Source organism: Lissotriton vulgaris, chromosome 8 (assembly GCF_964263255.1).
Source record: "Lissotriton vulgaris chromosome 8, aLisVul1.2, whole genome shotgun sequence".
Taxonomy (NCBI): Eukaryota; Metazoa; Chordata; class Amphibia; order Caudata; family Salamandridae; genus Lissotriton; species Lissotriton vulgaris.
The window spans coordinates 1,289,834,936-1,289,860,174 of record NC_141696.1 but is presented as its reverse complement, the minus strand read 5'-3'; the positions used below and the strand labels follow the sequence as shown (position 1 = coordinate 1,289,860,174).

Sequence of the window (25,239 nt, the reverse complement as noted above, 5' to 3'; positions counted from 1 at the left end):
GGAAGCGCCTACGATCGCGCCGCGTAAACGCACCCGGAAGTGCTCCGGAGCGCGCAGCGTAAGCGCGTCGGGTCATGTGACCCTAAAATAACACTTTTCATTGGTTGCTAACAGTTTTTTTTACAAAGAATGAAATCCCCACCCATTTCCTTCACTATTGCTTTGTACTTGGAGAGAGCAAGAGCTGTTCTGTGTACTATCTTCATCTCCTACTTTCCTGATCTACAGCAATGGCTGCAAGAGAGTCATCCAGCAGTGATTCAGAGGCATTTTTAGATGAGGACCCTCCTAGGCAGAAGAAAAAAATCCATTTCATCTGGAAATTTTATAACATCCCTGAAGGAGAAAAAAAAGTCAACGCTCCAAAAGTAACCTGCAAAATATGTGGTAGTACTTTATCCAGAGGCAATCCTCTGAAAAAATATAGTTTTGGAAATGCCAATTTAATCAGGCATGTCAAAAGAAGACACCCAAACAACTTTGCGAGGGAGAGTGTCAAAGACCTGGCACGGAAATTACCCACAGATGGCGGCAGCACCTCCACTGGTGGAGCAACACCTTCGGGACCATCCCGTAGAAGAATGGTCCCTAACATACAGCCAGAGTTTGCAGGCATCAAATTTCTGTGCACGGAGTGTGACGAACTGCTCTGCTATGGGGAGCAGAGTGTTGAACTCATTGCCCTAAAGAAACAGCAACACCGCTGCCCTGACAGTCCCTAAATTTTCACATTTTTTTGCTCCTGTTGAGCCGTTTTGGAATCCCTGTTTTTTGTTTTTCCCTTGACAAAAATCCAAAAAAATTATAAAATTGTTTTAAAAAGTCTAAAAAAAAAAATATAAAACAACAAAATCAAAAAAAAAAGTTCTTTTCAGAACTACCTCTAATTTATAAAAAAATGCAATTTTTTTGTGAAAAAAAATCGGTCATTTTTTATCTCCATGGTACGCTCCCCAGTAAGCTCTCCGGTACGCGTACCGGGTGCGCCCCCCGCGGAAATCGATTTTTTTTTTATTATTTTTTTTTACCCGCGGGACCCTTTTATGGCCCCCACATCAAAACTAGGGGGTCAGAGGGGGTCTACTCTTCCCCCTTATGGTCATTTGCCCCTTTTTTTTTAAACCCCTTGTGTCTCGATTTTACCGAGACACAAGATGGCGGCCGCTCCAGACTGTTTAGAATGTTTACAGACACCCAAGAGCCAATCAGCTTTCTGCGCGCAAGTCGCGTGGCGCGCCTGGAGCGCTCTCCGGTGCGCGCACCGGAGAGCGCCTATAGATATATATATTTTTTTGAACCTAAATTACTCAAAATCCACTGGAGCACATATCTTGAGACATAGCAAAGGCACATCGGGCTACCAGTCCCTACAATTTTGCCAAGTTTGCTGTATATCCATTCAGCCGTTCGAGCTAAAAGTGAAATCGACCGCCCTATGGAAATTAACATGGGGAAAACGCGTTTTGGGACCCCCCCTTTTATCTCGGCCCCCGCTTGACGTATCCCCCCCAAACTTTCAAGGAAGAACCGGAGCTCGACGAGGCCATTTTCAGGAAATTTTCAGGCAGATTCGTCAACCGGTGCCAAAGTTATTCCAAATAGAATTTTGAGATTTAACATTGAAAAAAATCCTAACTATAACTACCTACTGGCGACCGCCAGTAGGTAATATATATATATATATATATATATATATGTGTGTGTATATATTCCACCCTTCTATAGGGAGAAGACATGTACTCACTGCTACTCCCTGTAAAAGTTTTAAAGAGCCTCAGCATCTTAAATGGATGCTGCTGCCACAGACACGAGTCTGACCTCCTGCTGCTGGACGAACTCTGGTAGGAGAGGCCTGGACAATAGGCTTCCTGTCCAGGGAGGTGCAAGCACCTCCTCATACAGGCTTTAGTGTATTGGGGCAGGGTGGGTTGCATTCAATGAATGCTTTTCAGACACTGCCTGGGGCACACAAGGTGCTCCATGCATTTCCCAGTTCAAACCGGTTTCTAAGGCACTCAGCCCCAGCTCTGGCGCAAAACTAGACAAAGGACAATCCTTTGTTTCTTGAGCTTTCCTGGTTGCTCCAGACGTGCTCTTACTCCCCTCCAAAGGGTGAGTCCCTCAGACCTTGCTGGTCTTCACCGAAGCCAATCTTGTCATCTAGAGATGCTGTTGCCAAGGCTTGTTGGGTCCAATCCGGATTCCAACACTGCAGCAATAGACATCCTACGTGGGACAGCTTGAATCCAGCTCCTGGTCGTCGTCGACTCCTCCTGGTCCTCGTGACTAAAGACTCAAGCTTCACCGACTTCACCTTAAAGCACCCGACATCAGCTGGCATCTTCCAGTCACCATCCTGGTCACTGGCTAGTGACCCAGACTCTGTCCCTTCTGCTTTCAGGTTCTTCAGATCTCCGATCCACCCTTGGATCCACCAGGACACTTTTTCTCTGGTCGCCTGCAGCACTTCTTCGCAGCTCTCCATTGGAATTGACAACGAAACCTGACACCAAAAGACACCTATGCACCCGGCTTCCCTGAGTGAGGTAACACGAGTACTCCGGTGCTCCCGTGGGTCTCGACTCTAGAAGTGTCTAAGTCTAAAAGGATTCTATTGTAGTTCACTCCCAAGTGTTCTTAATCTTTAAAATTGTAACTTGTATTTCCTCCATAGAAGTCAATGGTGATTCGCAGCTGTGTTTAGACACTGCACGCGTCCCTCTTGGGTCTCCAGCGTCCCTACCTTGGGTGGTTCCTGGTTGCCCCAGGGGTTCTACAGGCCCTAGGCCTCACTTCTATCCCTCACATGGTTCTTATACTGCTTTTTTAGTATATGGTTTGTGAGGCCCCTAGGGCAAAACGTATATTGCGCTAGTTTACTGTGTGCTATTTAAGTCCTTGTATTGTACTTTAGCCTCTAGCCTCATAAAGAGACTAGAGGGGTTGTGTTTAGAATAAATACAAATATTTTATATGTGTACCTTGTGTGGTGTACTTTCATTTGATCATTCAAGAGATTATAGCCTGGTAAAACAAGCTGCTTTACATTCCTTCAAGACTTAGCCTGAAGGCTGCTCTCCACAGCTACCACTAGGATAGATATCTATAAAGGTTGTCTTAAACCTACCATCAATAAGGGTTGTTTGGACTGGTGCAAGGTGCCCACTAGACTAATGGACATCATATGACATCATAATGGACAGCTGATGTCGGGTGCTTTAAGGTGAAGTCGGTGAAGCTTGAGTCTTTAGCCACGAGGACCAGGAGGAGTCGACGACGACCAGGAGCTGGATCACAACAATATCGTCAGCTCTGCGCGTTGGAATTTCCATGGCGGCACTCACTCCGAGATGCTTTTTGTCGCGAGTGGAGCTGCGGTCTATTGTATGCCTTTCCACCTATACCACTTCTGCCCAGGGTGCTGAAGAAGATCAGGTGCGACCGGGCCCAAATCATTCTTGTGGCTCCGAATTTGGCTTGAAGAGTGTGGTATCCCGAACTACTAAGTATGAGCGTCGATCCCCGGATCCGACTGCCTCTTCAGGAGGATCTTCTGTCGCAGCAGCAGTGGATGGTCCTCCACCCGAACCTGTCCAGCCTCCACCTCCATGCATGGAGATTGAGCGGTGACAGTTGACACCTTTCGATCTTCCTCCCGAAGTCTGTGATGTCATTCTGGCAGCCAGGCGTCCCTCCACCAAAACGGTATACGCCTGCTGGTGGAACAGATTTGTGGCATGGTGCACAGCAAAGGTGTGGATCCCCTTTCTGCCCCTCTTTCTGAAGTTCTTCTGTTCCTTCTCTCTTTGGCCCAGCAGGCTCTGCTCTGGGCACTATCGAAGGTTATCTTTCGGCCATCTCTACATTTCTACAGCTTCAAGATCAGCCTTCTCTTTTTAAGTTCCCGGTTGTTAACCGTTTCCTTAAAGGCATTACACATACGTTCCCACCTGTGCCCTTCATAATGCCTCAGTGGGACTTGAATCTTGTCTTGACTTTGTTGATGCGTGCTCCTTTTGAGCCCCTCCATAGCTGTCCTTTACGTCTTCTCACCTTGAAAACGGCTTTCCTGGTAGCTATCACCTCTGCCAGAAGAGTGAGTGAGCTCCAGGCTCTTTCTTCCAAACCTCCTTTCCTTTCTGTTCATCCGGGCCATGTGGTTTTGAGAACCCATCCTTTTGTCTTGCCAAAGGTTGTCACGCCCTTTCACATCGGGCAGACCATCACTTTGCCCACGTTCTTTGCCTCCTCCGCATCCTTCCAGGAAGAGGAGAGACTCCACCGTCTGGACCCTAAACGTGCTCAAGCATTCTATCTGCAGCGTACGCAACAGTTCAGGGTGGATGATCAGCTCTTTATTGGCGACGTGGGTGCCCAAAAAGGTCGGGCTATGCACAAACGGCCCATCTCCCGGTGGGTCATTCTGTGCATCCAAGCATATTACTCCTTGTCCAAGAAAGAGCCTTCTGTAGGACTGCGTGCCCATTTCACCAGGACACCTGCAGCCACTACTGCCTTGGGACGTGGCGTTCCCTTGAAGGGCATTTGTCAGGGAGCTACGTGGGCCTTGCTGCATACGTTTACTAAGCACTACTACCTTGATATTCAAGTCCGGCTGGACGGCTTCTTTGGCCGTTGTGTTCTCCGTGACTTCTTGGTGTAATCTTAATCCCAGACCCACCACCGGGGTTGGTATTGCTGGGGTATCTAGTCTAAGGTAAGGAATCTATCACTAACGTGACTCATTCAAAGGCACAAGTTACTACTTGTGTAACGATATATCTGTTGGAGACATTAGTGATAAATTCCTTACTGCCCCGCCCATACTCCCCGCTCTGCGAGCTGGTTACTAGGGTTAAGGTCGTCCCCTTTTAGGTCCCTAGTTTTATACAACAATGGTCAGTTTATTGCATGATTCTGCGTTTTGGCGTGGAAAATAGTGTACAGAACTGACGTCAGCGAGCATGGGTGGCGCCTAAGTAGTTTCTGAGACGGCATCTCGGCGCATATGCTGCCAGCGACGGATGCGGAGCTGCACTGTGCCACCTACTGACTCGAAGGGGTACTGCTTAGCAAATCTTTCCGGATCCAGTCTGACGCCTGGGGAGATATTCCAAGGAAAGGAATCTATCGCTAACTAATGTCTCTTACAAATATATTGTTACACAAGTAGTAACTTGTGCAACAATAGCGGAGGCGAGACAGCGCTCCTAAGCCCCTTCCCTGGTGAAATTAACTTTGTGCTCGAAGTCACTACACAACAGCTGAGGCGAAGGAGGCGAGACTGAGCTCTCAGCCCCTCCCTTGGTGAAATCGAAACCGCGCTCAAACGCCCAACAGCTGAGGCAAAAGAGGCTAGACCGTGCTCCCAGCCCCTCTGCTGGTGAAATTAACTCTGTACTCAGTCACCACACAACAGCTGAGGCGAAGGAGGCAAGATGGCGCTCCCAGCCCCTCTCACACAGCTGACAAGAATGCAGCAAATTTCAGCGCGGAATGCAGGATCGGCTGTGCCTGTCAGCAATCGGGAATGCTGTCAAGCAGGCAGAAAGCGTGCAGCACTCACCCCAGAGAGGAGACTTGATGAGCTGAAGATATAGCATATAGCACAACACAGCAGGCACATCAGCAGGTAGACAGCACTGCAACAGCGATCTCCACAGCCAGAAGTCCACCCAGAAATCTGAGGCGAGTTGGGAGACGTGCTGACAGCTGGTGGAAAAAACTGGGGAAAAGATCCTTTGCTGCCCCCAGCGCAGCAATCGTCGCCAAAATTTTAGAAGTACCGCCAACACGCAGGTAAAGGGAGAGAAGGCGTTTATTGACTGGATCCTCCGGCACCAGCTGACAAGTGAAATACACCAACATTCTAAGGTGAGCTTCACTCAAAGATTCTACTCGTGGAATGTACCACTGGGAAGAAGGTACAGAGGGGAAAGTGGGTGAAGAAAAGAAGAGTGGACCGTATGAAGGAAGGGGACACTGGAAGGGTTAAGTACATAGTTAAAACAATTATGTTCTTGTGCAACACGCTGCTTTACAATCCTTGACTAAGCCTGAAGGCTGCTCGCCACAGCTACCACTTAGAGAGCTTTCTAAGGTTGTCTAAGACCACTAAAATCACCATAAAGATTGTCTGGATTGGTGTGGGGTACCCATTTAAATAAGTGTACACCATATACCAGGCCAGGTCCTCACAGGATCTTATTAACTTTCCCTACTACAATCCATCACCCGAGTATGTAAGGGGGGTTAGTAAGGAATTTGTATTTGGAGTATCTACCAGAAAGATTGTTATTGCAGGTAAATGACTATTTCTTTGGATGAATACGTCTACCTGCACATTCTTCCCCCTTAGAATAGATTTCAGAGCAAAACCCCTTCCAAGGTAGATGGTTGATGGGTTATCACACCAAGAAAGCCTGCAAGATGAGTCTGGCAGAATCCCTGTTGGGATGTCTTCAGAACCCTTCTGAAGGTTCTTTCTTCGCCAGGGCATAGGAGGCCTTTATCGAGGGCTCAAAAAATCTGTTCACCCACTTGCAATGGCAAGCCAGATTTATCAGGATTAGCTATTTTTTGGGCCTTCTTGCCCTTTCTGGCAAGGAGGAAGACAAACTGACTTTTGACCTCTTTCTCTGAAAGTGGAGCAAATGTGACAAGATAACAAGATTTAAAGGCATTTTTATTTCTCACAAAGTGAATGAGCAATAAAGATCCCTCTAAATCTTATTGTCACATTTGCTCGGCTTTGAGACAGAGCTCAAGTACATTAGTTAGTTTGAGTATATTTTTCAAGTTACTAGACCTGCAGGTCCAGTAATATTTGTATTGTTTTTCGAGCCCTGATGCAGATAATGATCACCCTCAAAAAGTTTATTTTCTGCACTTCTTTGCCTTTCGTGGTCCAGCGTTACCCCACGAAGAGCTGGTCATCCAGTTGTGTGTTCTTGTTGCCATCCAGGTAGTAGTTGGCTGCCCGCCTACCATCCAGCATGTGCAACTGCTCCTCTTACTTTGTGATGGGGCAGGGCATAGAAAGTCGGAATAGTGATAGATTTACTTAGATAGCAGTTAGTCACCACCTTAGGCTGGAAAGCACTGGTCTCAACAGCAACTTGTCTTGAGTAAAAAGATATAAATGTAGGACTGGAACAAAGAGCCTGTAACTCTCCCATCGGATTGAGGGTATGACCACCAGAAAGATCATTATTGCAGGTAAGTAACCTTTTATTCATGTATTTTTTTTGCCTCCAGCTCGATGAGCTTACTGCTCATATAGATGTTTGAATGATTGGAAATGTTATTACAGCTGTTTTCTTCAGTGGATAAGACTGGCATTAATAAGATTTAATGAGATGGCTTATGGATGCTTCTGATATGGTGTGTTGCATGTGATAATGGTCCCGGCTATTCAGATGATATCCAAGATGCTGCCTTTTTCTGGGTTGGCAATGTCATGAGCTGTTTGATTTCAGTGGTTGGATATCTTGGTTGTTGTATTATTATGGGAATTGACGTATCTGAGGAGGAAACTGTTAAAGAAAGCTGGAGGAGGCTTTGGTCTCTTGGTTGGAGATATGGGAGGTAAGCTGGAGTATCGCTTTCATGGTCAGGAAATTAAGTGGAATGTTATAGTCTGGGCTATGGAGCATGTGAAGTGGCAAAAGAGTTTAAAGGAGCTATCAGTTGATTGTTGCAAGAGTTTGTAGGGGCATGGTGATCTGTAGATAAAAGCAATACCACCATCATTTCTGTCAGGTCTGTCTGCTGAATACTAGGTTCACCTAGTTGAAATATGTAGGAGTGGGAGTGGCATAAAGCTGGGTTTTGATGGTGAGGTTAGGATAAGTCAGCATCTTGTCATGAGATGTTGAGTATCTGCTGCATGCAAAGTGTTCACATGAGAACAATGTTGTACTTCTCTGTACTATGTTTTTTGTGTGAGAGGTAAGCTTACATGTCTGTCTGCTGTTTGTACTGTGTATAATAGGTATGTGAACAAAGGCTGCATTACACCTGTTCCTAGAGCACCAGTGTCGTTTAGTTCAGCTTGAGAAAACATTTTCACTACACATAAACCAAAGTATTGGCTTGGTCAATTCCGGCTTAGCGTGTAGTTATTTACAAATGAAAATTGACAGTTCTTTTCCGTGTTGAAAGCATTCTAATGGAATGCTTTATAGCTCGCAAATCACTTACTGTAAGTATCTGATTGTTTAATTAATTACTATTTTCCTGTTTTTGCACATGCAGAAAAGAAACTAGAAAAATTGATGGAAAACATACAAAATGACCTAAAATGTCTTGGTATCTTGGAGCCATATAGTTGGAGAAAAGGAGAAGGCTGTTCCATAAGAGGTTCAGACACCATGTGGTATCGGGGAAAGGTTATGGAAGTTGTTGGAGGTTCCGTAAGGGTATGTGTAATTCTTTTTGATTTATTTTGCATTTTTTTAAATCTAATTATTTGAATATAACAATTTGGCTGAGCATATTTGTAGACTCTAGCTCCCTGGATTTAATATTTGCAGCTATGTATGGTCCGATAGGCTTAAGCCAGGAATTACAATTTTTAGTGCAGCAACTATGGAGAGTATTTACCATCCGTATAAAGGTTTATCAACATTTTCGATCATTTTTTCTTGAGAAAAGTGGCCACCTGTGATGTGATGCACCCTCGCTTGTTAGAAACTTATATCTGGCCCTTCACTGCTGCCTACTACCCAGCTAATATTTACATAACTCGGCCTTTCACATTTAAGAATTTTTCATCAAATTTTCTACTTTGAAATTATATTAAAAATACTCTTGAAACCATAGCATCTGAATATCTACTGTGTATCCGATCTACCTCTAAGCCCTCTGAAGTGCCAGAAGCTGTGTGCGCAGCCTTTCACAAAAACCCTAATCTGATAGAGACTGTAGTGATAGATTCCTTACCTTTAGAATTACCCCAAGGTGTCAGACTGGATCCAGAGATTTTTTTCTTTAGCAGTACCCCTGCGCGTCTGTAGGTGACGTGACGTTGGTCGACCTTGTGTCCGTCGTTGTTATTGTGGTCACCGGAATGACGTTGCGATGTCTACTTAATCTGAAAGAAACACGTTAGTGATAGATTCCTTACCTTAGAAAGACCCCCATTGTCAGACTGGATCCAGAAAGCTTTCGTCAGCGGTACCTTTCGCGTCGGTAGGCGGCGGCGTACGTTGTTGGCGTTATAGTCGCCGAGATGACGTCGCTGGAGCTACTTAGGAGTGCCTATGCGTGCTAATTGGTTCTTTCTTTTTCTGCACCAGCAAGCTCAGATCCGGAGAGAGCGGTACCCTCAGTCATTTTTTGACTGAGTTTTTGGGGACTTTTGTCTCCGTATTTGGAGTACTTACACTCCAGGTGCATAAGGATGCCCGGTTGCAAGTCTAGCACGGCCTGTCTCCGCATGATGTCTGTGACGGATATGCACTGTGAGTGTCTTTACTGCCTGGGGCGCAACCACGACTCCAAGTTGTGCCCCCACTGCCGGGCCATGGCTCTGAAAACTTTGCGGAGCGGTCCCGAAAGTGGCTGGAGGCCCTGGAGTCAGCTCTGCGCCGTTCCAGGTCCCGGTCCCGTGGGAGGTCGAGGGACCGGCCGTAGAGCCATCACCACCATTCAAAGTATTCACACTCTGAGTCAGGTATGGCGAAGCACAAAAAGTCGAAGAAGCGTCGTCGTTCTTCACCTTCCCCTAGCCGGTCGCGCGACGCGGATGAGGGTGCGGGTGACGCTGCCTCTGCAGTTGCCGATGGCCTACCCGCCCTTTCCGGGTCCATCGGCGATTCTGGCCCAGCTGCAGGAGTTCCCGTCAGCCATGGCACGTGTCTTCAGGCTGTCAGGCCCGCCGGTGCGCCTTCGGGCCCCGCAGGCCCAACTGGGGGTCCTATTCTTCCACGTTGCCGGCTCCGGCCCGACGCCGTTGACAACTTTTGTCTTAATGCCGAGAGACACCCATGGATCCACACATAGAACCCCGTCCAAGTCGGTTGGCCCAGTATCACCTCCACTGACAGCGCCTCCACCGGTGTTGGCCGGGACCCCGGCCAACGCCAACCCTGGCCTCCTCCCCGATGTGTTGACGGCGCCGGAAGGGTGTCAACCGACGCCGATTCTGATGCCGTTTTAGTAATTTCTATCCCTTTCTTCACCCACTTCCTTATGTTCCACCTGTTCGGCAGGCTGTGGAGGACGGGGAGGACTGGGAGGGCTCTGACGACCCTCTGGCAGCACAATGCAAGTTAGACCCGGACTGGGATGAGGATTTGGGGGATGCAGGTGACCAGGATTATACTCCTAGACCTGGCTCACTGTCTTTGTACCGTGGCTACGGAGGAAGGTGGTTCCTACTCTATGGTGTTGCGTAGGGCGGCTGAGGTGCTCCACCTCGAGCTTCCTACAGTGGCCTTCGGGACTAACCTCCTGACAGAGATGCTTTGGCCGGCTTCTTCTGCGGAGTCGCTGTAGTCCTTTAATGATGTACTCTCCCTTATTTCGGGCACCTGGTCCAGGCCCAATGCAGGGACTTCTGTGGATAAGAACGTGGCCCGACGCCATCGCCCGGCCTAGGGCGACCCCGTTTTCCTCTCCCAATACCCTAACCCTGAGAGCTTAGCTGTCCAAGCCTCTGCGTCCCCAAGGGCTTTCCCTTCCACACCACCGGACTGGGAATCCAAGAAACTGGAGCAGTTTGTGAAGATTTTTTTCTTCCGCCAGTTCAGGACTGCGGTCTGTGAACACTGCATCTCTCTTGGGCCGTAATTCCCATTCTGTGTGGGATACGGTTGCGCAAGTGCTGCACAGTGTCCGGTTGAAGCTTGGACTGTACTCTCCCAAGCTATTGATGAGGGGAGAACGACGCAGCCAAGATCAAGATTCATTGTGGTCTTGACACTGCTGACTCACTGGGCAGGGCGATTTCCCGGACAGTGGTGATACGCCGCAACGCCGAGAACGACTGGCTGTTCTGGGGATGTTCAGAACACATTGATGGACATGCCCTTTGATGGCACTCGCCTGTTTGTCGATAAGGCGGATTGCGCGTTGGAGCGTTTTAAGGACTTGCGGGCTACAGCCAAGTCCGTTGGCCTTTCGGTCACACGCACTCCTTCCGCTTCTGCTTTTCGCTCCTTTCGTGGTCAAGGAAGGGACGCACAAGCATGTTTGTTTCAGAGCCACAGGCCTGCGCAGCAACATTCTCAGTGCAGCCGCGGACGTGGGACCCGCAGAGTCGTGTCACAGGGCCAGCGTGCGGGTCAGTCCACCACCCCCTGCTGGCACTGCCTCCAAACCTTCCTATTCCAGTGTTTAAGGACCACCAGATGCAAGTAGGTAGCAGGATTGGCCATCACCTCCACCACTGGCGCACCATCACATCGGACAGGTGGGTTCTGCAAATTGTCCAAAGGGGTTACTCCCTCCCCTTCATGACAACCCCCCTAGCCATGCCACCACAGTATCACTGCATGTCTGGGATCACATGACACTTCTCCAACAGAAAGTTACGGCCCTCTTTGACAAGGTGGCCATCGAGCGCGTTCCGACGCCAGAAGTAGGTTGTGGTTGTTACTCCAACTACTTCTTGGTTCCAAAGCAGGACTAAGGCCTGCGTCCCATCTAAGACCCATCTTACACCTTCGGAATGTCAATCGCTTCCACCTGAAGGAGAAGTTCAAGATGCTCACACTTGCTCAGGTCTTGTCTGCCCTCGACCCGCAAGACTGGATGGTAGTGTTGGACCTGCAGAATGCGTATTTTCATATCCCCGTCCTGCCGGCCCACTGGCGTTACCTGCGATTCACGGTAGGGCAGGAGCATTTTCAGTTCACCGTGCTCCCCTTTGGCCTTACCTGCTCCCCTCAGGTGTTCACAAAAGTGATGGTGGTGGTTGCAGTGCATATGTGCAGATCAGGGATTTCAGTCTTCCCGTATCTCGATGACTGGTTGTTGAAGGCGGGCTCGCCCCAAACAGTCCTAACCCACCTCCAAACTACGGCCAACCTCCTGCATTTGCTGGGGTTCTCCATCAACATGCCCTAATCGCACCTGATTCCCTCTCAGAAACTCCTCTTTATCGGAGCGGTTCTGAAAATGGCGCAGTTTTTGGTTTATCCTCCCGAACAGCGAGTCTGGGACATTCAGGCTATGATTCGGATCTTTCAGCTCTTGTCCTGGGTTTTGGTCAGGACGACCTTGAGGCTGCTGGGCCTCATGTCCTCCTGCATCCTGCTAACCAACCATGCCAGATGGCATATACGGGTTCTGCAGTGGGAACTGAGTTCCAGGGGGCGCAGCGTCAGGGGAACCTTTCCGACTACTTCCGATCTCGGAGGGCACTGCACAACAATTGCAGTGGTGGCTCACGAATCAGCATTAGGTCAGAGGCAGATCCCTCTCCCTTCCCCAGCCGGAGCACACAGTGATGACAGATGCGTCCCTCTTGAGATGGGGTGGCCACATGGGAGAGGCGGAGATCAGAGGCCTCTGGTCTCGAGTGGAGTCCCGGCTCCATGTCAACCTTCTGGAGCTTTGGGCGATCCTTCTTGCACTGAAAGCATTCCTTCTCTCTGTCAAGGGGAGGGTGGTGCAGGTGTTCACAGACAACACCACCGCCATGTGGTATTGCAACAAACAGGGCGGGTGGGGTCGTGGACCCTGTGTCAAGAGGCTCTATGCCTCTGGACATGGCTGGAACGTCAAGGCATTTCCTTGACGGTTCCACACCAGGCAGGTTCTTTGAATGCCAGGGCGGACGAACTCAGCCGCAGGTCCATGATGCATCATGAATGATCTCTTCACTCGGAAGTGGCGCAAGGTCTTTTTTAACAGTGGGGAGAGCCTTGGTTAGATATATTCACCACCGAAGAGAATGCGCAATGTCATCACGTATGCGCGTTGGAATTTCCAAGGCTGCACTCGCTCTGCAATGCTTTCCGTCACGAGTGGAGCTGCGGTTTATTGTACTCTTTTCCGCCTATACCACTTCTACCCAGAGTGCTGAAGAAAATCAGTCACGACGGGACACAAGTCATTCTTGTGGCTTCAGACTGGGTTTGAAGAGTTTAGTATCCCGAGCTACTCAGTATGAGCATGGATCCAAAGATCCGACTGCCTCTTCGAGAGGATCTTCTGTTGCAGCAGCAGGGAACGGTCCTCCACCTGAACCTGTCCAGCCTCCACTTACATACGTGCAGATTGAGTGGCGACAGTTGATTCCTTTTGACTTGCCTCCTGAAGTCTGTGATATTCTGGCAGCCAGGCGTCCCTCCACTAAATCAGTATATGGCTGCAGGTGGAACAAATTTGTGGCATGGTGCACAGCAAAGGCTGTGGATCCCCTTCCTGCCCCTCTTTCAGAAGTACTTTTGGTCCTTCTTTCTCTGGCCCAGCAGGGCTCTGCTCTGGGCACTATTAAGGGCAATCTTTCTGCAATTGCGGCCTTTCTCAGGCTCCCTGATCAGCCCTCTCTTTTCACGTCCCCTGTTGTAAATAGATTTCTCAAAGGCATTGTAGGAGAGTAGGGTCTGCTTCCTATGGTCACCCCCACTTTTTGCTCTGATATACTGGTTTCTCGACTTTAGTGTGGCTGTGGGCCTGCTAATCAGACCCACAGCCCAGCTGTTCTCTCTCTAAATTCATACCATGTACTTTAGGTACATACCTAATTGGGTATTGGGTCACCTTTGTGAGCCTCTGTACCGTGTACCATAGGTACCCAGGGCATAGGTGCATCCAAGGCCTACCAGGGGCTGCAGCATGTATTATGCCACACCTGGCTGGCCATCCAAACTGACACAACTGGCTGATCACTCAGCGGGGGCAAGGTTGTGTAATCACCCCTTGCTTAGATATAGTATTCCTATATCTAACCTTATATATAGACATATATGCACCTATAAGTCACTCCTATGGCAGGCCTTAACAATCCTGAAGCCAGTGCTTGGTTTTATGTGAGATGGTGCTCTAGCATGAGCTGAGCCTGTCTGCAGCTTTCGCAACCATGTCCTTATAGCTGTTCTATGATATAGCCATACCATATACTCTTAAGTGCATTATAATCCTCGCGGTTAATGCCAACTTTGGTTTGGCTTTATCGAAACATGTCGTGTAAGGTGTCATACGCTTTGGAATACTACCCCCTCGCCAGTTCTGGCGACGGGGGTAGCATTCCACCCTTCTGGAGGGAGAAGACATGTAGTTGTAGCTTTACCCGGTTAAAGTTAAACAGAGCCTGAGCATCACAAAATGGATGCTTCTGCCACAGATACAAGTCTGACCTCCTGCAGCTGGGAGCTCTTCCAGCGAGGGAGGCCTAGACAATAGGTTTCCTGCCTTGGGAAGGTGCTAGCACCTCCCCAGACAGGCTATAGTGTATTGGGGCAGGGTGGGTTGAATGAAATGAGACATTGCCTGGGGCACACAAGGTGCTCCATGCATAGCCCGGTTCAAACCAGTTTCTGGGGCACTCCAGCCCCAGCTCTGGCGTGAACCTGGACAAAGGGAAAGGGGTGTAACCACTCCCTTCCCTGGTCCCACCCATAGGAGGGACCTAGCAGGTAATCCAGCCCCTTTAACCCCTTCACTGCTGCGGCTATTCCGCCGCAGTGCTAAGGGGCGGGGCGGCCGCATGCTGGTGACGGAACCGCTCCGTCACCAGCGTCGGTTGCGCTGTGCTTATGACGGAGCGGTTCCGTCATGGCCCCGCCCGCTCAATAGAACGCTCAGCGCAGGCGCGGAATTCGCGCCGCGCATGTGTGGCGGGCGGGCCATGACGTAACCGCTCCGTCATCAGCACAGCGCCACCGCAGCTGATGACGGAGCGGTTCCGTCATCAGCACTTAAGGGGTTAATTCGTATAAAGCTAGGAGCTGAGTCTAGAGACTTTAGATTATCCTGAACTGAAACTCTGCAACAAAACTCTGGACCTTCAACATTCTACTGCAACTAGAAGACTGAAGAATCTCCCTTGTGGTCAATGGAGTGACCACCCTGTGCAAACAGGCACCACCTAGTGAATTGCCGGGTTGCTTTGTCGACGCTCCTGAAGGATCCCGACGACATTGCTTCACAGGACTGGACTTACAGACTTCTCCGACCCCAACCTACACCTCCAGCAAAGCTGAGACCCGTGGCGGACCTGAGAGACGTGGGACCGGACACCTGGCCATTTTGCTCTTTGCTAAATTGTGCAGCTTCTGAGGCGTCCTTGAAGTTGTGCATTGGGACTTGAGAAGCCCCAACCCCGAGTCGTAAGTGCACCGAAGCTCAGCCCTCCACACTCCATGAGTGCCGCGTGGGGCCTGCTCTTGCATTTCCTCTCGACCCGTTTTCGCGGTTGCTAGCCCGCTGGCTAGTGGCCATCTTGAAGACTCCATTTTGAAACAACGCTGTTTGCCTGGTTGCTCTGGGTTTGCTCTTGCTTTCCTGTCAAGGGGAAGCAACACAGACCTTGCTGGTCTGTACAAGAAGCCGATCTTCATTTCCTGCGTGGGTTGCCTTGCCCAGGCTTGTTGACTCCAATCCAGAAGCCGACACCGCCAACAGAGAGAACCTTCGTGGGACAGTCCGTATCCAGCTCCTGGTCGTCGTCGACGCCTCCTTGTCCACGTGGCTGCAGAGACAAGCTTCACTTCTTCACCTGTTTTATAGCTCGACATCGCCTGGTTCCTTCCTGGTCACTGGCTAGTGACCCAGACTCTGTCCCCTCTGCTTTCAGGTTCTTCACTTCTTTGATCCACCCTTGGATCTATCCGGACATCTTCCTCCTGGTCAAAAGTCAATGAGAACTCGCGTGTGTGTTTAGACCCTTCACACGCATCCTGTGAGACTCCTACATCCTAACCTGTGGTTGTTCAGTGTAGTCCCAGCGATTCTCTAGGCCTGTTCACCTGTTCTGAAGTGGTTCTTATACCACTTACTTAGTATATGGTTCGTGAGGCCCGTAGGGCAGAATTGTATTTGTGCAACTTATAGTATGCTTATTGAGTCACTTGTGCTGTATCTCGAACTCTGACCTCATAAAGAGTGCAGAGGGGTTGTGTTAGTAATAAATACATATATATTTAATATATATCCTTGTGTGGTGTCCTTTCATTTGGTATTCAAGGGGTTATTATTGGTAAAACAATTGGCTTCACATGCTCTCTGAAGTATTAGTGTAATGATGAAATGTCCACAAGTGATGATGTATTTCAGAGATGCTTTATTCCAAGTTATGTAGAGAGACCCCACCAGGAGCATCCAGCATGGTGCTCAGCCCAGCCAACTGTAATCTGTCAGACAGATCACCAACATTCTGATAGATGCATCACATGAACATTCCAATAGAGGTAGAGAGGGATAGCATAGAGAATACCAAGATACCACATTATCCTCTCTTCTTAAACAGAAAACAAAAAGCTAAAAACAGCAACGGAGAACAGGAGGAAATGAAAGCAAGTAAATGAGCAAAAGCGGAAAAAGGAACAGTAAAGAGGAAACACCCTTAAAAAGAGAACAAGAAAGAAGAATGGAAAAAACGTATAAACCATCCTCCCTTCTTACACCATATAAACCATCCTCTCTTCTTACAGAACTTTAAAAGGAAGGAAACAATGGAAGGCAATAAGAAAAGAGAAAGAACAAAAGAAACCTTCATTACAAGAACAAGGAAGAGTAGATGTGAAACCTCATCTAAACACTATTACCTCTAAGCAAAATACAATTACGTAATGCAAGAGATAACAGTGCAAAAAGTTGCAATAAAAATACATCAAATCTGAACATATTCAGCATAGAAAGCAAAAAAGCACATATAGAGAAAACATAAGCTAAATATGTGGATGTAAAACCAAGACTCTAAAAGTAACTTGTAAACTAGCATATGTGAAAAAACACATAACCTGTACAAAACTCTAATGCTATAGGACTGTAACCCTAGCATAGCTCCTCTGAAGGAGACAAAAATACGCACACCCACCAGGGCAGAAAACAAAAATAGACGAGATCCGTGTGGACAACTGACGTAGTGCCAGGTGGGACTAAAACCCACTACAGTAAAATGGGACTTGAACCCATAGCAAAAACATTAAAATAAAGTAGAAGGGACCAAAACCCGCTACAAACAAATAGGACTGTAACCCATCGCAAATACATTGAAATTGGGCAAGTAGGACTAAATCCCACTGCAAGCAAATGGGACTTGAACCCATCGCAAAAACAATAGAAAATAAGCAAGTGGGACTAAAACCCACAGCAAACAAATGGGACTGGAACCCATAGCAAATTAAACAGGTAGGACTGAGACCCACAGTAAGCAAATGGGACTGGGACCCACTGCAAAAGACATTTAAATTAAACAGATGGGACTAAAACCCACTGCAAGTAAATGGGACTAGGACCCATCACAAAGATTTAAATTAAACAGATGGGACTAAAACCCACTGCAAAGTAAATGGGACTAGGACCCATCACAAACATTTAAATTACACAGGTGGGACTAAAACCCACTTTAAGCAAATGGGACTGGGACCCATTGCAAATTAAACAGGTGGGACTGAAACCCACAGCAAATGTAGCACGTGAAAAAGTGATCATGGGACTTAAAACCCAGTGGATCATCTATAAAGAAGACATTATGCCAACTGGCATACTGGGGTGATAGGACTTAAAACCCAACCCCCACAAAAACATGTTTCTAAAGGAAATGGGACTTTAGACCCACCCCTATGCTAACCACAGCTAAAAAGTACAAATAATTGAAAATTTAGCATACTGTAAAAATACACAAAAAGCATATAATTCACATAAACCTGTTAAATAAAACTTATTACTATGAAAAATTTCATATGACCGTGAAGCAAAAACATTCTCTTAACCCCCATTTCATTGTTAAAGCTTGTAATAACACACTGACAGGGGTGTGCCTGTCACTGGAATGAGGCAGACAAGCAAGATTTAATAACTTCAAAACACTATTTCATTAATGTCATTGGTGGGCCTGTCGCCAGGTAAAAGTGGAGACAACGTGGAGGCAACACCGGAGCTCGATCCTTGCCCCCGAGAAAAAAATATCCATATTGTAAAGGAAAACACACTGCGGTTTCGCTTCCGATTTTCGGCATTTACGTAAAGGAAAAGCACATTCTCCAGTATTCAATCTTTCATAGATTCACATGCTTGTATCTTCCCCGTCGTCATGGTGGGAGTCTCCCGGTAAATAATAACCATAGCAGTAGAAGAAAAAACTGCCTGAAACCATAGAGTAGTGCAACCAGAGGGTAACCTCTCCTCCTCATTATGTGGCCCAAACTACAGCCAATCAGCAGCCGGCCCCAGCCTACACCATTCCCAGCAGAGCCACCATACCTCAGATTTCCAACCGCCTTCGTGTGAGAAGGAGTCTCCCTGAGCTCTGCTCAGTTTATTCTCTCTTCACTGAACTTTTGACCTTTTTCAGTTGGAAGTCAGGTACTGTTCTCTTTTTTCTTGTCAAGGATTATTTCATTCATAATGTCTGAAAGCTCCAAGAAGAGCCTTTTCAGAGCTTGCAGATCCTGTGGCAAGGCCAGATTATTTTCTGAGGATCCTCACAAGGAGTGCTTGTACTGTCTGTACCCAAAGCATATCCCTAAGGACTGCAAGTATTGCCGGACCTTCTCTGCCAAAACTTTGAACGATAGAGAAGCGCGCCTCTTATTATGGCTTCAGAAAAGGAAAGTTCAAGACTCGGAGTCTGAAGGAGAAGCCAAGGGACACACCTCTAAAAAGCTAAAAAGAGGGTCCTCTGAGGAAAAAGGAGAGATGAGGAAGCAAAAAGCAGTAAAAACTAAGGAAGGTGAACCTTCTACTTCACTCCCTCCAACTCCTCTCAAGCCTTCCTCAGAAAAGAAGGCTCCGTCGTCGCTTCCGTCGACGAAATCTGCTGAGATTCCAGTCAGATCGCCGACGAGGCCGTCGACGAAGACGACGACCATTCCGTCGACGACGACGACAGTCTCGACGACGACAACGACGACTCCGTCGACGGTGAGTGCCAGACCTTCGTCGACGGCGAGATCTTTGTTGACAAGCATCCCTTCGACGATGCGGATGATTGTTCCGTCGACGGCCCCGTCGACGACGAAAAAATCGTCGACGATGCCATCTCCAACAAAGATAACTTCGACTTATATTTCCGTAAAGAGGATTGCTCCGTCGACGGGGGTGTTGACGAGCAAAAAAGGGGAGTTTTCCACGCCAAAGATTTCACCTCTGCTGCCCTCCACCATTCTGGATGGCCAGGAGTCAGAGGAGGAACGATCCTTTGGTGTTGCTTACAGTCCTTCGCAGCTCCATATTAAACATCAACATTCTGATGAGGAAGACCACCAGGAGGCCCAGGAGAACTTCGCTTTTGCAGACCGGCCGGTCAAGGGCCAGATGAGATACGAGTCATTTTACCAGGCTTATCACTATGATGATGATGAGGAGGAAGTGGATACGCCTGCGAGAGAAGAGGCAATGGCAGTGCCTATCTCTTTAATATCTGACCTAAGAAGTATGATAGACAGCTATTATTGTCGCTTTCCAGAAGATAATGCTTCCGCGGCCTCAGAGAAAGTCTCTCAATCTGTTAAAGAGACACCTCTGGCTCAGCCGCCTCCTCCTCCTCGGACAGAGGTCCAAAATGTTATTATGATTCGTGATGACTTAAATGAGTCCGATCGGGATGATCAGGAGGAGGAAGGGGAAATTCCTCAGGATGAGGAAGTTGGAGATGATTGGGACCAATATATTGGTCCAACGTCCCCGGTGTCACCTTTGCCTCAATCAAGGTCTCCACCAGAGGACATAGCCAGTTTTCATGACTTGATGGAAAAAGCGGCTAAAAGATTCAAGCTTTCTATGCCAGTCAAGGAAAGCGAATGTTTCCTTTACGACTTTAAGGAGTCCTCCAGGAAGTCGGTAAGAGCCATTCCAATTATTGACCATATCTGGGATGAAGGACTCAAACTGATGAAGAATCCAGCCTCAGTCCCAGCATCCATACCCAGGCTGGACAAGAAGTATCGTGCTGTAGAGAAGGCTCCAGCATGTCTTATTGGTCATCCTCGACCGGACTCGGTCGTGACTCAAGCAGCGCAGAAGCGCTCCAAGAACCCGACGGCAACATGTGTGGCGCCCCCCGATAAGGAGGGCAAGAAGATGGACGGCATTGGTAAACGCTTTGCAGTCATGGCAGCTGCTGCCATCAAAGCTGCCAATGCAATGGCTCTTCTGAGCCGGTTCAATAGACAGATGTGGTCTGACATCGCGCCTTTCCTGTCGCACCTTCCGGAGGACAAGAAAGAGGAGGCGACTACCATTCTACAGGATGGAGCCAGAGCAGCGTCAAGAGTCCATAGACGTGGCAATGGACATAGCGTCTATAGCCTTTCGCCAGATGGCTGGGGCGGTACACTGCGGAGGCAAGGATGGCTCAAAGCTACGTCTTTTCGACCGGAGGTCCAGTCTAAAATATTGGACATGCCATTTGATGGAGAAAGCCTCTTTGGCAAGCAGATCGACGAGGCGTTACAGGGGATAAAAGCAGATACCGATACTGCTAGATCCTTGGGATCATTACAACAAGGCCGTTATCAGTCCTTTCGCGGCCGCGGATCCAGAGGACACTTTCAACAGCAGCGTTCTTCTTACCAATCTAATCGGTACCAACCTTACAACCAACAGGGTTACCGTCAGTACTCCTCCAACCAGCAGTATCGGTCCTCAAACACTTCCTTCCAACAACAAGGAAGAAGAAAGTCCGCCGCCAGAGGGAAGCAAGACTCTGGTCGCAGACAGTGATGTTCCTCAGGCGCCTCCATTACCGCTTCAGATCGACCAGTTCCACTACCTCTCTGTTTCTCCGCATTGGCAGTCCATAACATCGGACAGATGGGTATTAGACATCATTACACAGGGTCACACCCTGGAATTCTCGCAAAGGCCTCCAAATCGTCCACCTCTCTGCAGAGTTCATCAGCACCTAGCGGCTCTCAAAGCAGAGGTCTTATCACTCATACTGAAAGGAGCGATAGAGGAAGTCCCATCAGACCAGCGGGGAACAGGTTTTTATTCACACTTCTTCCTTATAAGGAAAAGGCAATCATCAAAATGGAGACAGGTGCTGGACCTCAGAGATCTGAACACATACATAAAGAAGATTTCTTTCCGTATGCTGTCCTTGCAGGAAATTCTGCTACTGCTCCGCAAAGGAGACTACATGGTCTCTCTAGACCTGCTGGAGGCATACTTCCACATTCCGATACACAAAAAGCACAAGAAGTATCTGCGATTCATGGTGGCGGGGCGCCATTACCAGTTCAGAGTTTTGCCTTTCGGCCTGAAGTCTGCCCCCAGAGTTTTCACAAAATGCATGGCTCCTATAGCGGCGCATTTAAGGCAGCAAGGTCTACAGGTTTTCCCATACCTAGACGACTGGTTAGTGAAAGGACCATCGTTCCAATCAACGCAGAGATCTCAACGGACCTGCACGGATCTCTTCCAAAGGCTAGGCCTTCGGATAAACAAAGAAAAATCATTTTTTATTCCGACTTGTGCTCTATAATTCCTAGGAGCAATCTTGAAAACACAGGAAATGAAGGCTTACCCTTCAGAAGAAAGGGTAACACAAATCTTGAATCTGACTGCATCTCTGGCAACACAAAAGTTCACTTCCATCAGAATATTCAAGTCATTACTGGGAATGATGTCCTCTTGTATTCCACTGATCCCCAACTGCCGTTTTCAGATGAGACCGCTGCAAGAAGCCCTGGACAAACAATGGGTCCAGGCCCTGGGTTCCTTCGACGACAAGCTGGTCTTAATCTGTCAGATCAAACGTGCAATGTCATGGTGGGGTATCAGGAGCAACCTAACGAAGGGCCTGTCATTCGAACCTCAATCACCAAGCTACGTCATGACATCAGACGCTTCATTACGAGGTTGGGGAGCGCATCTGCAAGACCTGGAGATTCAAGGCCTTTGGTCTCCTCAAGAGGCGAAGCTTCACATCAATCTCTTGGAATTAAAGGCCGTCTTCCTGGGCCTTCAGGCTTTCCTTCCCAGGATCCAGGGTTCATCGGTCTTAGTGCAGACAGACAGCACAACAACAATGTTTTACCTGCGCAAGCAGGGTGGAACAAGATCAAAACCCCTGTTGATTCTGGCACAAAGAATTTGGAAATGGCTATTGTGTCAAAACATAACGCTGCAAGTGGAACATGTTCCAGGAGTAGACAACACAAAAGCGGACCTGTTAAGCAGGTCATCCGACATTTGCCACGAGTGGGAACTATGTCAGGTCCAGCTGAATCGGATTTTCAACGTATGGGGTAAGCCAAGTCTGGACTTGTTTTCAACTCAGAGCAACAAGAAATGCAAACATTATGCCAGCAGGTTCCCTCAGCAGGATTCGAGGGGGAATGCTCTTCACCTCCGATGGACAGGGATGTTTGCCTATGCCTTCCCTCCCTTTCCCCTGATTCCCAGAATACTGAGGAAAATGAGATCAGAACCTTGCCAAATAATACTGGTAGCCCCAGCCTGGCCGAGGCAGTTTTGGTATACGGAGCTTCTGCAATTGTCGGTGAAACCAAGAATACAGCTCCCGATAGCCAGGGACTTGATTTCCATGAACAGAGGCCAAGTACTTCATCCGCAATTGACCTCTCTAAAATTGTCCGCTTGGAACCTTTTGAGCACGAATTCCAATCTCTAGATATCTCTCCATAATGTCGTGAAATATTACAAAGTTCCGCAGCGCTGTCTACCAACAAGACCTATACTGCAAAATGGAAGCGATTCTGTAGTTGGTGTGTTGCTAATGCAGTGCATCCCTTGACGTACTCTGCTGAGAAAATTCTTCCTTATTTACTGCATTTAGCCAGATCAGGGCTGGCGCACTCATCTATTAAGGTCCATCTAGCAGCAATTTCCAGATACAGAAGATCCCCAGGATGCCCATCTTTGTGGTCTAACAGACTAATCAAAGAATTCTTAAAAGGGCTGTTCAGGAAGTTTCCTCCTGTTAAGCGTCCTCCACCTTCATGGCAGCTTAACACAGTCTTGTCACAGCTTATGAAAGCTCCGTTCGAGCCCATACACAAATCGGAATTGCAATTCGTGTCATGGAAGGTAGCATTACTGCTGGCGCTCACATCAGCCAGAAGAGTGAGCAAGATCCAAGCTTTTTCTATTTTGGACCCCTTCATTCAATTCAGGCCGGATAAGGTGATGCTAAGAACTAACCCTAAATTTGTGCCTAAAATATCCTCTTATTTTCATCTAAATGAACCTGTGATCCTGCCTACATATTTTAAAAATCCTTCCTCAGCGGCTGAAAAAGCTCTACATACTTTGGATATTGGCAGATGCCTAAAATTTTACATTGAAAAGACAAAAAAATTTTGCAAATCAAACCAACTGTTTGTCGCTTACTCTGGGGCAAGAAAAGGTCTGGCCTTGTCACGTTCCTCCATTTCCAGATGGATTGCATCCGCTATTGTCTTCTGTCATGAGAAAGCAGGAAGGCCTCTCGACGTGAAAGTCCGTGCCCATGATACACGGAAAATGGCGACGTCTTCTGCATTGCTAGCAGGAGTACCCCTTCCAGACATATATAGAGCAGCAACCTGGTTGACTGCTCATACATTCACCAAACATTACTGTCTGGACACGGAATGGAAAGCAGATGCAGCAGTGGGACAGGCAGTTCTGCGACATCTCTTTAAATAAGGTACATGTTTATGAATTGTATTCTGCTAATTTTTTCTATATGATATGTTTTCTCTTTACACTAATAATTATAATGGCAAAGTTTTATTGATCATGCCTTTGGATTTGTAATAAGTTCTTTTTAATAGAAGCAATTTATGGCACACAGCCCCGAGATAGAAAAGGGGTCTAGCCTAGAAACGCTCTAACTACAAGAACTGCTATCTACTCTGATACAAGCATGTGAATCTATGAAAGATTGAATACTGGAGAAAGAACTAGTTACTTACCTGTATATATAATAATTCTTTCTTTATTCGGTTTTAGACATTACAAAACCATAAAAGCGACAACATGAATTACACATTTAAAAATGTCAAGTCTGTCATAAAAATATTTTTCTAGAATGTTAAAAGAATAGATTCCATTAAACTAATTCAGCTTTTAAAGGTTGTTCCTGTGCCTGATTATACATTTTAAAAAATTTAGTACATGGTAGCAAGTGCATTCAGAATCTAACATTTGCAGGGATAACGTGGCGGGACGGCATTGTCTAAAGCCCCAGCGCTTTAACAGGGGAAATAACCAAATTTTTCTGTGGGTATAAAAATATTTACAAAACAATATTGTATGTATACAGGACTGTGGTGACACATCATCACATGGGCAGTGAGCCAAAGTTAATTCCCATGTATTCTTTACTGGAAAGGCTACAAGCCTGTGAAAAAGATTAAGTCTAAACCTTGTCAGAAGCATCTTGTCGTAGGTGCTGATCTCTAATGTAAGATAAGGCTGGATTTGCGGGGTAAGCTGTACCATATTTGCATGTAATACAGATTGTTTAGTTGATACCAGCGTGATCCTAAAGGTCTCTAGATGGTTCAGGGCTATTTGCTTCAACTCTTTCTTTGTTATTTCAATTAGCTTGTCAGGTGTAAGATAGTACTTTTCTAGACCCAGGTCTAAGAAAAAGTGCCTTACATAAATGACCCATGCTATTTTATGCGCACAGTCCAGCGCCATGGAATTTGCTAAGATATGTTTGGTCAGCACATTTTTGTCGAGACCCAAATGCGCCTCCAAAGTAACAATGGTTGGACCTTTATCAGGTCTTCTATATATGGGATTCCTAATTCCACATGGCAAGCATAGATAGAGGAGCATTTTGGAACAGATAGAAGAAATCTCATAAAAGAGTTCTCTGCAATCTGGAGAGGAGCAACATCTGCATGCCCCCATACCCCAGCCCCATACAGTGCGATTGCTTGGCATTTCGCGGCATAGATTCTTAACAGTTCGACTGGTGGTCTCCTTCCAAGTCGTTGGGAGAAGTTCATCAGTGCTACAATTGCTCTCTTAAACAGATGCTTCCTAGCCTCGATGGCTGCCTTCCAGTTTAGTCTTTCATCTATCATTATACCCAGATAGGGGTACTGGGGAGTCCTCTCAAGTTTTTGTTTGTTTAAGTAAATATTCTTTATTCGTTTTCGT

At 47.4% G+C, this 25,239-nt stretch overlaps 1 protein-coding gene across 1 annotated transcript in view; it reads left to right on the top strand.

Moving 5' to 3' along the window:
- RNF17 (ring finger protein 17) overlaps positions 1 to 25,239 on the top strand; it is a 2,333,865-nt gene that overhangs the window by 1,763,365 nt on the left and 545,261 nt on the right. Inside the window, exon 30 of the mRNA XM_086933472.1 lies at positions 8,257 to 8,420. Within this exon, the coding sequence (XP_086789598.1) occupies positions 8,257 to 8,420 (164 nt within the window). The remainder of the gene's footprint in view (positions 1 to 8,256; positions 8,421 to 25,239) is intronic.